Source organism: Desmodus rotundus, chromosome 5 (genome assembly GCF_022682495.2).
Source record: "Desmodus rotundus isolate HL8 chromosome 5, HLdesRot8A.1, whole genome shotgun sequence".
Taxonomy (NCBI): domain Eukaryota; kingdom Metazoa; phylum Chordata; class Mammalia; order Chiroptera; family Phyllostomidae; genus Desmodus; species Desmodus rotundus.
The window spans coordinates 99,823,029-99,840,178 of NC_071391.1; the positions used below are offsets into that span (position 1 = coordinate 99,823,029).

Consider the following 17,150-nt stretch of genomic DNA (forward strand, 5'->3'; position numbering starts at 1 on the left):
TTAACTCAGCATAAGGGAGTCCATCCTGACTGCTACATCAATCATATTATCCAGCCAGATTATCAATCAAGTGCAAGGGCAGAATGAAGACTTATACAGGCCTTCAAAGGCTCAAATAGTTTCATCAACTCCTATGCATTTTTTAGACATGCATTAATTTTCATAGTAATTACTGGATAAGATATAACATATAATGTTCAAGCAGAAAAAGCCTTTATGGGATGGCAGAATAAACGGCCCAACTTTGCCCTCGTGCCTAGATGCCTGCAGAGCAGTTAAGATGTCACAGCAAAATTGCAAAGGTGTTGAGACTTTTTAAAGCTTTACAAACTCAGAGTGTTGCGGGAAAGAATAACTCACACGCGGTAGAGATGGCGGAACAAGACCCTTTATTACACGCGGGGGCTCAGAGGAGTACTCCACATTCTGAGCCCGGGGCAAGACGAAAGCCCGCTCCTACAGGCAGGGGGCTGACCGTTACTATCGGCGCGGGAATGTGGGGCGGAGCAGGGCACCAAGCGGGGAGCAGGGGCTTACAGAAGCAGAAGGCAGAAGTTAGCGCGGCGGCTTAGGGTTCGGCGGGACTTTCTTAAAATGGAGTTTAGCTTTCTTGTCACATTAGGGCATAAGACTTTACTAATAAAAAGCTAATTTCTTTTCTTGAGAGCTTGTTTGGAGGTTCTAGCAGGGGAGCGCAGCTACTCGTATACCCTTGACCGAAGACTGGTGCTCCCTCTAGTTGGGAAGGTCGTCCCCTTCGACCAAGCGCGCAGCTTCGGGAGGGACGCACAGGGATCTGTGAGGGAGGAAGGGAACACCCGCCCAGCCGGCCAGATCAGCCGAATCAACCCTGGCGATCAATGGGGTGACAGATGTCGCAGCCAGATCGCCCTCACATCCTCTTTTCTTAAGGAGAAACTCATATCTGAACTTAGGTTTCCTTCAGAAAAAAGAAGACCTAAATGTTTGCTTGCACATTAGGCAGGACTTCTCCTAAAATATCACTGAAATCATCCTTTACTTTTCCTCTTCCTTTTCTCAGATTGCCTCACTTCTCCTATTTTCTTATCTAAATTGTATGACTTCGGTAACAGTTAACTCCAGGTAACTTGTTTGTATAAAGATAACATATATCTGACTTTGAAATCAGAAGGATAGCAAGAACAAAAGAGAAAGGAGAAAAGAAATATAACAGTGGTGAATTGTAACCCACACCACCATTATTTTGACATTGTTTCTCTGCATGCTGGCTCTGACTAATATGTAGCTTATAGATTCACAAGCGTGTTTGTGTAAGAATTCTAGGAACTAACTTGATACAGACTCCAACCTTCCATCATCCCAGCTCTGGGAGATCTGCTGACCTTTGGTTGTAAAACCAGGATGACGCACAGCAGACCATTGCTTGACCAGTTTCAATATTCTTATTGGAATGAACTGTGCTGGTCTGCACAGAGAGCACTTTTCAACCCCCTCCTCCTACCGTTTTTAAAAGATTTTATTTATTTATTTTTAGAGAGGGGGGAGGGAGAAAGAGAGGGATAGAAATATCAATGTGCAAGAGAAGCATCGATTGGTTGCCTTGCATGCTCCCAACCAGGGACACGCAACCCAGTCATGTGCCCTGACCAGGAATGGAACTAGTGACCTTCTGGTTTGTGGGAAGATGCCCAACCCACTGAGCAACACCAGTCATGGCTGAACCCCCTCCACTTGATCTCTTTGTTTTGCTTTCCCTCTCCTTCCTTATAGAAACCTCTGCCTGCACTGAGATGTGAAGATGGGTTTTTAAGGATCTAAGTCCCCCATCTTCTCAGGTGGCCAGCACTTGAATAAATCTCTTTCCTTCTCACCAGCCCCTGTCTCACAAGTTTGGCTTTCATTGTGGCAGGCAGCTGAACTTGGGTTTGGTTTCAGAAAGAGGAAATGAGAAGCAACCATATTGTTTCATTTCTAGGGACCTAGTTACCTGAAACCACAGGCTTCATACTCTGATTTATTCTTCCTCTCATTCCCCTCCATTCCTCCCAAGAACCAGGAACCACCCACATTTGTGACATCATCTCTATTGCTAAGCAACAGACTCAGGAGCCCTGGAAGAAGACTTGGACCAAGGTGCTCCAAGAAGGAAGCTTCAGAGGGAAGAAGGTTGCTAACATGCTGCGGCTTGTCGTGGAGTCGGCAAAGATTAATCCACCCCTAACTCCCCTACCCAGACCCTGTGTGTCTGCCTACTTCAGAGGTGAGCACCAGGGTCCTGGATGAAAGAGAGGTTCCCCAAGAGGCAGCATGTATTCAATGAAAAAATAAGATGATTGATGTCCTATTATGTGAAAGATACTCTGTCTGACAGAAAGTGGGGGCATATATACCTTCAGGTCTTTCAAAAGTTATCTTTATTGCTATTATTTCTTTTATTGTGACATTTCTGCCCCCATTTTTTCCAGGGCATAGTTATGAGAAAAAGAGAAGATTAATACTTTTCTCAAATTATTAATCTCAAGATTCTATGAACTAGGGCTGTGCCACAAATTCAGGTTAAAAGAAAAAAAAAAGTACCTGCTCCATAGGATGACTGTGAAGATTTTAAGAGATAATAAATATATGTACAACTCTTTCTACAACTTGTAGTAATTGCCCAAGAACATTAATTACTTTTACAATCAACAATTTCTATTTTTGTAAACATAATGATTTTTGCTTTTCACAACAATTACATGAAGCAAATGAGGCCAGTTTTTTTGTCTCCATTTTGTATAGATAAGGTAAAAAGTCCAAGAAAGGTGGGGAGGGGGTTGAAGTGTTTATGAGAGAGAAAGAAAGAGATTAGGTATGTCTTCATAACAAAGAGCTGGGATCAAAGGGGAAGAAGAGAAGGAAAAATAAACCATCTGTTGGCGGAGAGCATGGGAAGGTAGCTATAGGCAAGTGAGGTTTTCCAAGTACTTTCCATGAGAGACATGAGTTAAGTATGCAAACCCTGCCGTTTTATTACTAGTCTCTCTTCTCTCTCACACACACACTCTTTCCTTGGGAAGAATCTCAAAGTAATTCAACAGTTTAGTGGTTCTTTGCAGGGCTACAGGCTGTTCTTTTTTTAAAGATATTTCTAGAGGAGGAGGATTTTAGCAGATAAAGAGCTTTTAATTCATTCTAGATGTTTTGGGATGTCTCTTCAGGTACACTAGGCTTTGCTCTGAGAATAAATAAACCCTTACATCTCAGTGCCAGTACACAATAAAAGTTTATCTTTTGTTTATACCAAGCCCTGCATGGATGGTGCTGGTCAGGCAGCTCTCTTGAGTGGTTTAGAGACCAGCTGCTTGCTTCTTGTGGCTGCCAAGCCCCCTGGCACCACCCTGCCAGCAGATCATGAATGTGGATGTGGAGAGTGGGAAGAAGGAGAATGGAGAATCTCATGGGAGATTTTAGGAGCCAGGCCTGGCAGTGGTGAAAATCCCTCCCAAGCCCCTTTGGCCAGATCGAGTCACATGGCACCCACTGGCTGCAAGATGGCTGGAAACTGTACACTCAGGAAGAAAAGGAAACAAACCCCCAAAATTATCTGTCATGTGGGGTGATACTCTTATAAAAAGTGAGAAATTTTGAAACCCCCTGAAGAAGAAGGAATCAGTGCCATGTCACACCTGCTTTTATAGACTTGGAGTTATCTCAGAGCTTCCCACCTTTCTTTACCCAACTTGAGCTACACTTTGAAATATATCCTGTCATCAGTGCCACCCCCTGGGTGTCTTTGCAGATGTCAAGAAGAAAACTCGTGAGGTGGAGGGAAATGACCCCACATGGAATGAGGTAAAATGTACCAGGGTAAGCCTAGAAGAGGCAATGACATCCAATAGCGAGGATGGGTCAGAACATGCTCATAAGTCTAGGGAGAGAACATGGAGCCTCACAAGCTTTTCCCAAGGCTGGGTATCTTTGGCTGGGAGTGGCCTCTGAGCTGACAAGGCTATGAAGACCTGAGGGCTGCAGCAGCCACATCTGCCCATCGCTGCCCTGGCCCTTCTCCCCAACTCTGGGTATGGACCAAGGTATGGTTCACCTTGTCCAACCTGACCATCCTGATATCCCCAGAAATCTGAAGCAGAGACAGGCCTCCCTGTGCAGGATCCATTCTCACTTCTCATTCATACACGCCCCCCCCCATCTTGGTCCCCAAATCTCTTAACTTACATGCCCACAATACTGCCATTCAAGCTGTGGGGGCCTAGGTAGGATGCCCAGCACCTTGGTGGATGGTAGCAAATGCTATTCCATCCTCTGAGGAAATTAGACTTGAGGGAGGTTCCTCAGTTCAAGAGAAATAGAGTGCTGGCCCATTGTCTGCGTCTTTCCTCATTTTCTAGGAGGGTGGGAAGGGAAAAGTGGAGGAGGGATACTGATCTCTCTGTACCTCCACAGACCCTAATCTGGCACCTCTGGAACCGCCCCTTACAGAATGACTCTTTCCTGCAAGTCATCCTTCAGGATTTGGGCTCAATAAAGAAAGAAAGGTGAGACAGAGAGAGGCAGGAGGAGCCTGACTCTCTGACTAAAGCTACAGCAAATGCTGCATCTCCTTGTCTCTAATCCATAACTCAGACACAAGGACCAGAATCCACTCCATCCAGCTACTGAAAAAAAAAGGGGGGGGGTAGGCAGGAGGCACTTGTGGAAGGGTAGTGAGTCTAGAAGTACAGATCAATTAGAACTAGGAGCCCAGGAGCCCAGGAGCAGTTCCGTCTCTTCTGGAGCCACAAGACTCTCAAATCTCTGCTTCTCTCTGCCTGTCCCTGCTTCCCATCAAGGCCCCATTCAGTTGAGACTGACATCCACTGAGATGGAAGCTATGGTGTCCTAGATCAAAATTCCTAAGACAGAGGAATCTGGCCCAATTTCAGTCAGGTGTCCACCCACTGGTCGAATCAGCTCTAACTTGGCACAGTTCCCATTCAGGAGGAGTGTGGGAGCAGAGCTACTGGAAAGGGGCTGGGCAAGCAGAGCCAGTAATTGGGGTACCCACTGCCCAGGCATCCCCAAAGCCAATTACCAGAGACTCAAAAGCCCTGTGTCCTCTGGTGGATGTTCCCCATCACCTTGTTCTTCCTTCAGCCCCTCTGTGGACAACACAGCCTATAGGAGAGAAACTATCTCTACATAAAGTCCTGATTGAGACAGGGAAAGACACCCCTTCTTCTGGCTCAGGCACCCATACCTGCTCCTCATCTCCACAGGTTCATTGGCCTGGCCACAATACTGCTGAAGCCCTTGGTGAAAAAACCAAGAGAGGTCCTTTTTGTGAAAGACCTGGCCCTACTCAACCATTCCATGAAGCCTACAGACGTGAGTTGGGCCCCAGGGAGGGTGGCTGGAGGACTGAGGACAGCCAGAGAAACTGGGCTACTCTGCCCCAGCAGAGCCCCTGTGACCTCACCCAGAAAGAGCGCTTCCTGTCCTCAGGGGCCCCATCACACTGTCAGCATCTCCCTGACTTCCCCACCCTTCCACCCACCCATCCCTTCACCCATACTTCCTCCTACTTACCCATTTAGACTATTTAGTTGATTATTCAGTGGGTGTCTAAAATGGTGGTAGGCCTGGGGTACTATAATGAAACCCACAGTCTGTCGGAGTAGGCACCACTGACACTGACAAGTGCACACATGTGCAAGGGTGAAGAGAGCTAGATCACTGCGGTCAAGAAGGAATGAATAATTCTTCTTGGGAGTCATGCGAGGCTTTACACAGGAGGTGATTAAGGTGTGTAAAAACAAGCAAAGACCAACCAGATGAAAGCCAGCAAATGCTATGTATTCAGAATTGTCTATAGAAAAGGAGTCAGCAACCATCACTTGGTTTGGGCAGAGACTCAAATGCAGGCAGAGGAGAAGGAAAACTCCATAGCAGAGAAAAGGGAAGGCTCGGGTGTATATGGATGGGAGGCTGCTGGCCTGGGGAAGCTGTAAGCGATCTCACTAGAAGCTAGTCATCCTATCTGATTGGGTAAGGTGCACATTTAGCTTTCTGTGGTTGGTCCTAAGCTATAAGTGAGAACAAAAATGAGGGAAGTTGCAGTTATTAATCAAGTTCTGGCCATTTGGGGCTAATCATTATTGTTTGCTTCCTGGACTGTTGCTAGGGCTGGTGGGCTGACTTCCTATAAGTCTGATTTACAACACACTGGTTTCCTGGGCTGGTTACTGTAAGTCGGTTTCCTGGGCTGAGTGCTGCAGATCGTGGGTCCAAGTTCTGTTTTCATACACACTCTGGCCATTGTCCATTTGTCTATACAATTCCTCAGTTTATAACCACCAGTTTATAACCTCCCTGCATCCCAGACTGCACAGGCCTCCATGGTATGGCCTTGCAATATGGCCAGCATCATTCCACCCAAGAGAACTGGGCATGATCCCACCAGTCCGGGCTGGGTTCTGGTGCTGTGACTTAGTCAAGGATTGCATGGTCTGGCTTATAGCTCCCCTCTCTTTGCCTTTTAGTGCACTATTACCCTACATGTGGCCCACATGACCAACCAGGATATTGAGAAGACAGGTATATCTATTCATGGGGCTTACCCCTGCCTTTCCCCAAGCATAACTGGATGGGCATTCTGGGACCATCAAGACCCAATCCTTGAGGGCTATAGAAGTATTGTGATCAGGTTAAGGTCTAGAGGCCAGATGTCCAGAAACTTAGTTGAGGCTATCTGTCTCCTTAAAATAGCCATTTGTCATCTCTAGACATGCAACCTCCAATGAGTGGCAGAGGGAGATAAGGTTGGCCATTTCCAAGAGCCCACATGTGTGGAGAGTGGGACCTAGGGTTACTGAAGGTATAGGGGGACTATGGAATGTTCTGAGCAGACACGTGCCCCTGTCAGGTCTTGGCCATGTTTTCAGTCAGGGGATAGAATGATAAAATGGGGGAAATGCCTCAAAATGTCCTGAGCCCCAGCCTCTGAGAGCTCACCCTGGACTATGTTTCTCCAGGGGATAAAGACCTCCTGGGCATAACTGCAGGAGAAGTAGCCAGGCAGAAACTGATGGTTCCCAGCTATGCTGCACACAAGGAGCTGTCTTCAAAGCCTCAGCACTTTCAGGTGAGGACCTTCCAGGTGGAAAGCTTATGTAATTTGCCTGGCACCTCACAGTGTTCCCAGGTTATCACTGCCTCTTCACAAGGTCATGGCAGAGTCTTGGAGCTGCAGACAGGGCTACGGGTTCTCACTGCATTCCTGCTGGTCCAGGGGCCACTCTGGGGGCACTTATGCACATAGCTGAAGCTAGAGACTGTTTCAGTGGGACAATAGGAGGTGCTGTGGGCTGTGCACAAGCAGGTCCTGGTGGGCACCAGAGAGACAGAGCAGAAGGCCGGGGCCCTGCCTGCAGGAGTCCATGGAATTATTGACAACACAAGGCTAGCCACATACAAGGTTAAATTAGCTGTATGGGAGATGCTGAGGGAAGTTTGAGGGGGATCCTGGGAAGGTTCACAGTTCCACTGTGAATTCTGGAACCCCTAACTTCCCTCTGATCTCTAGCCTGTGACCTAACATTTCTGCCATGGTTTTGCATGCCTCAGCGTGCCAGTTGCTAAGGAAATTTAGAGTCATCCTTGAGTACTCCTCTTCCTCACCCCACCCCCTGCATTCAGCCATTGGCCAAGGCCAACTATTAATATCACCTGACTGCTCCCATTTCTCCATCACCACTTCCATTCCATGGTTTGAACCATCACTTACGTGGACCACCTTGATAGGTTCTTCCCAAACTCCAGGCTTCCAGTTCTTTCTTGTCCATTCTTCAGTCAAAGTGGTCTTTCAAAGATGTCATTCTTGTCATGCCACACACCTGCTTAAAGATGTTCTTAAAAGTAAGAACACCCCAATGTTTGTAGACAAAAGCCAAACTCCTTACAGTGGCTTCCCAGGCCCTAGATACCCCAAGCCTTGCCCTTCCAAGCCACCCTCTCCATTGTCCCTGTCACTCTCCACCCTGTACTAATATCCTGGACCACTCACAGTTCCCGTTTTCAAGGCTCTCTCTAGCCACCAGGCCTTTGTACATGCTACCTTCGGAATATCTTCCCTCTCTGCCCCATCCTTTTTCACCAGGTTAGTTTACTGCAAGATAGAAGGTCAGTGTGCCTATGTCGGTCCCCTTCCTCTGTCGTAGTGGTTAGGACAAAATGCTGACATGAGGGCTGTTAGGCTGGTTTGGTCCATTCTTGTGTGATGCTCATGCGTCAGTGTCTGAAGGGCTTCTGGACTTGAGAAGGCACAGGAAGCCACATAGAGAATGACTGGACCCACGGCCTGGTCAGGGAGTGCTGTGTGCTATTTACTACCCAACCCATAGTCAGACGACAAGCTGCCATGACTATGCCACCACTTCTATCACTACTTCCTTCTCCCCCAGGGTCAGCCAGCCTGGATCTTCTGTGGCTCCAAGCGGCTCTTCTCCCTCCTGCCTTCTAATTCTAGGCTCATATGTTACAGTCCCTTTACTGAGTCTCAGTAAAGTATATACATAAAAGCAGCAGAAGAAATCACAAATCAGAGATTATACCACAGATTATAGATGCAACTGCATGGAACTTAAACATTTTCAATTCCTTAAAAATGTCGTAGATAAAAATCAACAAACAGAAACATTAGACTTTTTTTCTTATTCTGTAGCCAGCCCATACCAGTGGAAAAGAAAAATTAAGTCCACACTAGATGAAAAGGGCAAAGCAGCAGAGGTGACAGTTCCCAGAAAGAAACAAGGCCAAGGCCATCCCCAGGCTTGTCTCCAAGCAGGCGGATCCAGCTCCTGCCAGCCTTCTCCCTGTGGGCTCTCCTTCCATCTGTGCGCAGTAGATGTTTCTCATCACCCTATTTGGTTCTTTCAGAGAAAGTCCTTGTGAAGGAAGGGGAGCGCAGGTCCCCAACATCGGGGTCTCATTTTGTTGCCGGTAGGTCCAAGTGAAGGTGTTTGAAGCCCGCCAGCTCATGGGCAACAACCTCAAGCCACTGGTGAAGGTGGTCATTGGAGGCAAGCAGTACTTCACACGGACCAAGATGGGAAACAACCCTTTCTTCAATGAGGTGGGCCACACGTACCCTTCAGGGCTGAATGGGACACTTTGGCCACGTGGCCCAGTCGGGCTGGGCATTTTCTGTAGGCAGGCAGCCAGCTTGCCTCTAGACTAGGGTGTTTTCATGTGTTTCACGAGCACTTACTGAGCACCTGCACAGGGTAGAGCACTGTGTTTGGCACCGGGAATCCAGATGGATAATTTGCAGGAATTATTGACAGAACTGTAGACATGGGGAGGGGAGCCTGCAAAATGCACTGAGGCCAGTCACGGATGACACTAGAGAGCCACGGAGGGATTGACGCAGGAGAGTGACAGAGCCAGGTTTGCATTTGGGAAGGGAAGTTCGACTGCTGCAGGTGGTAGACTGACAGTGAAATCTAGAAGGACACAGGGGCTCCAGTCTCCATCCCAGGGTGGTTAGCTGGGCCTTGAGCTGCTCGCGACAGGTTTCTGGTAATCCCCTATCCCTGCCCTTTATCTAGGCAGAAAACCCTTCAGGAACCTGTCAGGCCTCTGCTTCCTGAGGAGGAGTGTGAGGGCAGTATAAACTGAGAGTTATTGAAATGGGCAAATGATGGAAAGAAGCCCACCACTCTGAGCCTTTGGGCTTATTGAGTTTACTGGGTCAAGTGTTGGAAGAAACATTGTCTACTCCCACCCCTATCCTGTCCTTCAGATCTTCTTCCAGAATTTCCATGAGGTTCCTGCAAAATTCTTCGATGACACCATCTTAATCCAGGTGAAGAACTAGACAAGATAGGTCCACTCTCTTGTCCCACCTCAATTCTGGGAAGCGCTTTAGTTTTTCCCCCAGCCTCACTCATAGAGCCAGAGTCACTTCATATGGTTTTTCTGACCCCAAGGCAGCATCTCCACCACCTTCTTCACTCCCTGGCAGCCCAGACCCACATTCATGCATTCATTCAACAAATATGGAATGGTGCCCTGGCTGCTGGGTAGCTGAGTTGCTTAGAGCTTTGTCACAAGGCACCAAGATTACTTGTTCACTTCCTGGTCAGGGCACATATAAGAATCAATGAATGCATCAATAAGTAAAACAATAAATTGGTGTCTCTCTCTCTCTCTCTCTCTCCCCCCCCTTCCCTCTCTCTCTCTCTCTCTCAAATCAATAAATTAAAAAACACTTTTTTAAACAAAAAACAAATATAGAATGCCAACTGTTAGGCCCTGACCTGGACACCGAGGTGAACAAAGTGGTCTCCTCCCATGTGCCAGAGGACCCCTCTAATGTCCCCTCGACGTGGCACATTCCATTCCCCTACCAGAGGGAGCCTGGTAACAGTGGTGAAAATGTGTTTATCATATGCCTCCTATGTGCCCAGTACAGGGCTGAGGAGAAGGAGGAGGCCTCTCCCTCGAAGAATTCCCACATTTGTGAGAACACAAGCACATAGGAAACAACCAAGATAGCAGACCATGAGTCAAGTGCAACCCTTGGCTTTGGGTTGACCAAGTGAATTGACCTCTCTAATCAATTTTCTCATCAGGAAAATGGAACTAAAAACCTAAACCTCACAGGATTTCTCTCAGAATTAAAGGAGAAAACCTATGTGGGTGTTCAGAATGGGCCATTAGGAAGCATGGAGTAAACCTTAGAGAATTCTGAACGTGCCGTTTTAGTTCCTCCGTGTGGGTGGGGGAAACTGGACTGTGAATAACTGAGCTCTTTCTTGGAATTCTCCCTCAGGTGATGAATTCCTCAGTAATGAGATACAATGCAGAGATCGGGAGATTCCAAGTGAGTACTGGAGAAAGGAGAAGGTTTGGGGAACTGGTCATAGAAACCCACCCACCCTGGGCTCCATGCACAAGCCCTGGGGGAAGGACTTGAATTTGCATGCAGGAAGATCCAGATTTGGATCCACCTGCCAACTGGGTGACTTAGACAAGTATTTTGAGCCTCTACTTCCTCATCTGTAAAAGGAGGATGATAACTTACTCAACCACGGTTGTCGTGAGGATTAAAGTGTGTAACATTCATGAAAGCGCTGGATGCCTTGCTGAAGTCCCCGCACTTATGATCTGATAGACACAGTTCAAGCCTCTGCCTCCAGGACATGGAAGCAAAGCACTCAGAAAAGACCAACCTAATTGTTGGAGAAATCCAGACAAAGCTTGCTTCATGAAGGGCTACATGAAGATTTCCCAAATCCAGGAAGATCAGGAAAAGGTGGGGTTGCCAGGTTAAATACAGGATGTCCCATTAAATCTGAATCTTAAACAACAGGTACTTTGTAAATAGAAGTATGTCCCAAATATTGCATGGCTCCTCAGGAAATATTGCAGGGGATAAATATGTACTGAAAAGTAATCATTGCTTACGGGCAATTCAAATTTAAGCAGGCATCTGTATTTTTACTTCCTAAATCTGACAACCCACAACAAAAGTCTCCACCCTTGGAAAAGGCAAATTTAGGACCAATTAAAGTTAAGTTACTTTCTCACTCCTTGTGATAAGCACATAAACAGTCATGAACTGCCCCTCCCCACATCTGACCCTCCAAGAGAAATTAAGATTCTAGAGAATGTAGATGGCAGGAGGTCAGAAACGTTGAGCTTTTCACAAAGGCCAGGGCACAGTTTTCAGACAACGACCAACCATATGAAATGTTGAGTAAAATACAGAGGGCAGAGGAAACCTAAGCTTTTTAAAAAATATATTACTTTTTTGGAAAATTTTAAACATACACAGAAGTAGAAAGAATAGTATAAATTCCCAATTCCTCAACACTCAGCTTCACCAATTCATTGCCAATCAGGTTTTTATCCACAACCAGCCCATTTCCACAACCCCACTGGATTATTTTGAATCAAATCTCGAACATGATATCACTTTATTTTTAAATATTTCAGCATATTATTCTAAATCATTTTATTAAGCATAACCAAATATGGCTATCACATTTAATTAAAACCCTTTCTAATTTGGTATTCAAATTCCCCTAATTGTCTTGTGAATTCAGGTCTCTTCTGTTCTGTTGGTCCCATTCCATTTTTTTTCCTTGCAATTTATTTGTTAAACAAATCTGTTTGTCCTATAGAGTTTCCCCTAGTCTGTATTTCGCTGATTGCATCTCCAGGGGCTCATTTCACAGGTTTCCCTGCCAAGATATTTCCATCTAGAGGCTCCATTCGACTTGGGTCAATTATTTGGCAAGATGACTTCAGGAGGAGGCACAGAATGTCTGTTGGTCTCTGTTGTTAACAGCTACTGATGACCACTGCCTAGGTTTACTGCTTCATTAGGGGTGACTAAGGTTGTTGGGGCTTTTTAGGGGTGACTGAGTTTTGTTTTGTTTTCGTCTAGTTTTATTGAAGTATAATTGGCAGACAATGAACTACACATATTTAAAATATATAATTTGATACACTTAAAAATATGTATAGACACCTGAAACCATCATCATAGTCAAGATAATGAACATATCTATCACATCTATCACCCCCAAAAGTTTCCTTGTGCCCCTTGTACTTCTTCCCTCTAACTCTTATCCTGCCTCCTCCCATCCCCAGACAACCAATGGTATGCTTTCTGTAACTATAGACTGCTTTGCACTTTCTAGAACTCTATATAAATGAAATCATACAGCAGGCACTCTTTTGTTGGCTACTTTCACTCAGCATAATTATTTTGAGGTTTTATCCATGATGCATGTATCAAATATAATTCCTTTTTATTGCTGAGTAGTACTCACCTGTATGGATATACCAGAGTTTGCTTATCCATTCATCTGATGATGAACATTTAGATTATTTCCAGTTTTGGGCTATTACAAGAAAGCTGCTATAACATTGAGCATAAATCCTAATGTGGACATATGCTTTAATTTCTCTTGAGTAGATACATAGAAGCGGAATGATTAACTCACATGGTACGTGTATGTTTAACTTTTAAAGAAAATTCTTAATGATTTTTTCCCAAAAGTTCTAAACAATTTTTATCATTTTATATTCCTATCAGAGGTATATTAGAGCTCCAGTTGCTCCACATTCTCATCAACATTTGATATAGTCTATCTTTTTTTGCGGGGGGGTACCAAACTTTACTTGAGGGAATGGTACAAATAAAAGAAGATATAAATGGATGATTGGTACAAGTTATAGAAGAAGTGAAGGTAACTCCAACATGCACACGCTGCTTTGGTGACCAGGGAAGTCACTCCCATGGCTGTGGGAAGGCAGCTTAAGGCCTAGGTCTCTGTACTGCCTCCCGGAGTGTGCTTGTTAAAGAGATCCTCTGCCATGCCAGACCCAGGTGCCCCCAATCTGGGTTACGTGGTCACCCAGTTCTTCATTGGATTTCACCTGCTCATGCAGGTAGTGAGTCTCAATGAAGTCACACCAATGAGGGTCATTTTTTTCAGTGGCCAGTTTGTGCAAGTCCAGTAGTGACTGATTCACACTTTTTTTCCAATTGTAATGCACACTCCATTGCATTCAGCCCATTCTCCCAGTCATCATGTTTTGGTTTCTTGATATCCTGGAGGAATATCCTTGGTATTCGGCCACCTCGTTGGTTCTGCAGCTTCATCAGTTTCTCAGCATGTTCCCTCTCCTCATGAGACTGGTGAAGAAAATACTTGGCAAAGTTCTTCAAAGCCGTATCATCATGGTCAAAGTAGTAAGACACGGACAGGTAGACATAGGAAGTGTAGAGCCCCAGGTTGATCTGGCGGTTGATGGTGGCCTCCGAGTCCTGGTGACAGGTGTGGCACACTTGCCAGATGGACATGGTCATGATGGCGGCTGAGGACAGGCAGCTTCACAGCTCTGGAGTGGTGGTGGGTACTTTGGGGCGGTCCGAGGGCACTGTGAGAAGATTGGATCTGGGCAGCCGGCTGGGATGGAGAGTCGAGTGCCGGGAGCCATACAAGCACTGTTGAAGCAGAAAACCATGACAACTCTCCGTGAAGACTGTCTATAGTCAATCTTTTTTATTTTAGCCATTCTAATTATGTAGTTGTATCTCATGGTTACTCACTTCCCTGATGGCTAATGATGTTGAGCATCTTTTCATGTGCTTATTTGCCATCTATATATCTTCTTTGTTCAAAACGCCTGTTCAGATTTTTTGCTGTTTTCATTGGGTTGTTTACTCACTGTTGACTTTTGAGATTTTCTTATATATTCTGCATACAAGTCCTTTATCAGATATATGGCTTGGAATTATTTTCTCCCAGTATATAACTTGTCCTTTCATTTGCTTAATAGTGTCTTTCAAATACTGAAAGCTTTTAATTTCGATGAAGCCCAATTTCTCAGATTTTTCTTTCATGGATGTGCTTTTGTTGTTGTATCTAAGAAATCTTTGACTACCTAATCCAGGAGGGTAACTGGTCCCAAAGCAGCCCCAATGCACAAGATCTGGGGACTGCTCTGTGGACCTTTCAGATGTGAGTCACAAGAGTGACCTTGCCCCAACGCCACTTCAATACTGTTCCACATCTCTCTGGCCTCAGTCGAACCCTTCTCCCAGGGTAAAGGGGAAACTCAGTCTCTCTGCCAACTCCTCCCTTGGTCATCCTCTTTCCCAGGACAGGAGAAGCCCCTCCCATACCCAGGCAGAGAAAAGAGTCAGTGTTATGTAGGCCAGGAAGTGGTGGTGAAGTGTCCTTTCAATCCAGGCCTCCCTGTTTCCTGACTGTAAGATGTTGAGCACTTCTCCCAAACTCAGTATCTTCCTCTGTAAAGGGGCGGTGATACGGGCAAACTTCTATCTTGTTGCAAAGATCTAAAAAGTTAGGGCAGGCAAGTGGCTACTACTGTCATCAGCTTAGTTGGTATTACAAATCTTGGCTGGAAGTCCTAACTAATCTTTATTCCACTCTTGTCTTTTTAGACAGATATTGGTTTTATCTACCATTCTCCAGGTAAGTAAACAGTTGTTGCAAATATGTGTATCTTCTGAGAAAACCCAGGCCAGGTGTCAAAACATCACAAAATCCATGTGTGTTCACATGGGGAGAGTATTCAAGGGTATGAATTATTTTCTGTACTTGATAATATTTTACTGTACTTTATGGTAGTTTATCTTGCTTTATAAGAACATCTTTCTCTGCAAAACTGAAGACATTCCTTTGGATCGAGTACTAATCTTTTAATGAGGCCTTGGGCTGACTTTCTATTTTTGAGGCCAATGTTGGGGAATTGAAGTTTTAGTAGAGGTTTCCTCTGTGACTTGGTCACCATATACATACCAGGTTGAGGTTGGGACTTAAAATTGGGGGAAATTCTTGTCTTTCTCATAGCAGGACAGTAACAACTGTAGGTTCCCAGGATGGGAAAGAGGGGTTCCTATTTTCTAAAGGCAATAGCTGACAGCCTGATGAGTACACTCTCTTGGCTTAATGGTAAGAGTGACTCTCATTTTAATACTACTGGATTGCAATCAGAATATATGAGACATGTTTCCACATCCCTCTCCCACACAAACAAAGACTGGTTTCAGGGGAGACTGGAAGCTGGTGTTCCATGGGCCCTCTGCCTCTCCAGGTCACACACTACTAAGGAAATGGTTAGGCCTCTGCCAGCCAAATGAACCCAGCAGCGGTGTGAGAGGCTACCTGAAGGTCACCATCTGTGCCCTCGGTGTGGGAGATCAGGCACTGGTGAGGCTACCCCCACATCCCAGTAACATTTCCTACCTTGGCTGCTTCTGTAGGGCACCCCTGAGCCTTCCAAGTGGCCATCGATCTTCACATGCTTTCACTTGTCCACTGTGTCACTTCAGGGTTGTCCACTCACTCCCCCTCGGTGGCCTTGGCTGTGACCTCCCATGACTCTGACCCTGTCAGCTCTCTGGTCTTTCCAGGTAGATCAAAAGATGCCCTATGGAGCTGATGACAATATTCAGATCTTGAAGTCAACGATGGTCCCCATCAGCATGGCCTACTTACAGTTCTTCATCTACTGCGCAGAGGACCTTCACCTCAGTGAGAGGGTGGCAGGGAGGGTGTGACCCTCAGGTGCCCTACACAGTGGTACCCTAGGTCCGCTAGGGCTTCCCCGTTCCATGGGGACACTAACCTAAGATTCAGGGCGGAGGGGAAAGGTGAAACTAAAAATCCACTAAGAGTAGTTTTATAGAGGCCCCACAGACACCCTTTAAAATGGGTCATATGTCCCTGGCCTGTCTTTGATGCTCAGGTGCAGAGGTTCCCTATGCCAGCCCCCTGCTGTCATTATGGGTCACACAGAGAGAGTGAAAATGGGAGGGGTCTGACCAGGGGGCACCCAATCACATTATGGAGGAGGGTTTTAAGTTGTTCTGTCACCTCTCCTTTTCCTCCTTCTCAAGAAAAAAAATGCTGTTTTCTCAGAAATCTTTTAACTTCTTGTTCACAGAGAAACACCACTTAGTGAGTCCTATGTTGGAGGTGGAACTGATTGGGGAAAAGGTAAGTGCAGAAAGGGTATGTGGCTTAGAGAAATGGTCACTTAGAAAAACATAGCATGGGCTTAAGACAGGGTTGGTAGGCAGAACTCCAGAAATCATCTCCCAGTTCATCCATTAATGGGCCATGTGATCCCACTGGACCACGAACTCTGTGAAGCTGGAGGCCATGGCTTCACCACTGTGTCCTAGAGCTGTGTGCAGTGCCCAGCATGGAGAAGATGCCCTCTGAAAACCAGAGACACAGATGCTTGATGAGTGAATGACTGAATGAAGCGACATCCCAGCAAATGAACACCACTGAAACTGTCACGTCCCCTCTACACTCGTTTTCTTCTTCCATAAATTGAGGGTTCTGGCAAGAGAGTTGCTGACATTCCATGAACCTCTATGAACAGAGTAGCATTTTCAGTGTGCTGATGGATATTTTGTGCAAAAAAAGAATCCTATGTTCAAATTTGGGGAATGCTTGGCTAAAGCTAGTCTCAGAATTTATAAACCATCATTTTTGCTACATTCTACCTCTTAGAAATTATTAAATGCAGCTTATACATAAGGGAAGAGGGGTTAGTGTACACTTTTTGAAGGAAAGAGTACCAAAGGATTGGTGGACAGACCTTAGAACCAACACACTGAAGGTGGTTTGTATTCCCAG

General features: G+C 45.7%; 1 protein-coding gene and 1 pseudogene across 1 annotated transcript in view; one reads left to right on the forward strand and one right to left on the reverse strand.

Moving 5' to 3' along the window:
- The first annotated feature begins 2,157 nt into the window (after positions 1 to 2,157).
- FER1L5 (fer-1 like family member 5) overlaps positions 2,158 to 17,150 on the forward strand; it is a 51,456-nt gene continuing 36,463 nt past the window's right edge. The window contains exons 1-13 of the mRNA XM_024571827.3: positions 2,158 to 2,242; positions 3,761 to 3,813; positions 4,423 to 4,514; positions 5,235 to 5,343; positions 6,498 to 6,552; positions 6,990 to 7,099; positions 8,960 to 9,088; positions 9,758 to 9,820; positions 10,790 to 10,840; positions 14,942 to 14,972; positions 15,595 to 15,710; positions 15,914 to 16,034; positions 16,447 to 16,499. Coding sequence (XP_024427595.2) covers positions 2,158 to 2,242; positions 3,761 to 3,813; positions 4,423 to 4,514; positions 5,235 to 5,343; positions 6,498 to 6,552; positions 6,990 to 7,099; positions 8,960 to 9,088; positions 9,758 to 9,820; positions 10,790 to 10,840; positions 14,942 to 14,972; positions 15,595 to 15,710; positions 15,914 to 16,034; positions 16,447 to 16,499 — 1,068 coding nt within the window. The remainder of the gene's footprint in view (positions 2,243 to 3,760; positions 3,814 to 4,422; positions 4,515 to 5,234; positions 5,344 to 6,497; positions 6,553 to 6,989; positions 7,100 to 8,959; positions 9,089 to 9,757; positions 9,821 to 10,789; positions 10,841 to 14,941; positions 14,973 to 15,594; positions 15,711 to 15,913; positions 16,035 to 16,446; positions 16,500 to 17,150) is intronic.
- LOC139440892 (ferritin heavy chain pseudogene) lies at positions 13,293 to 13,840 on the reverse strand (annotated as a pseudogene).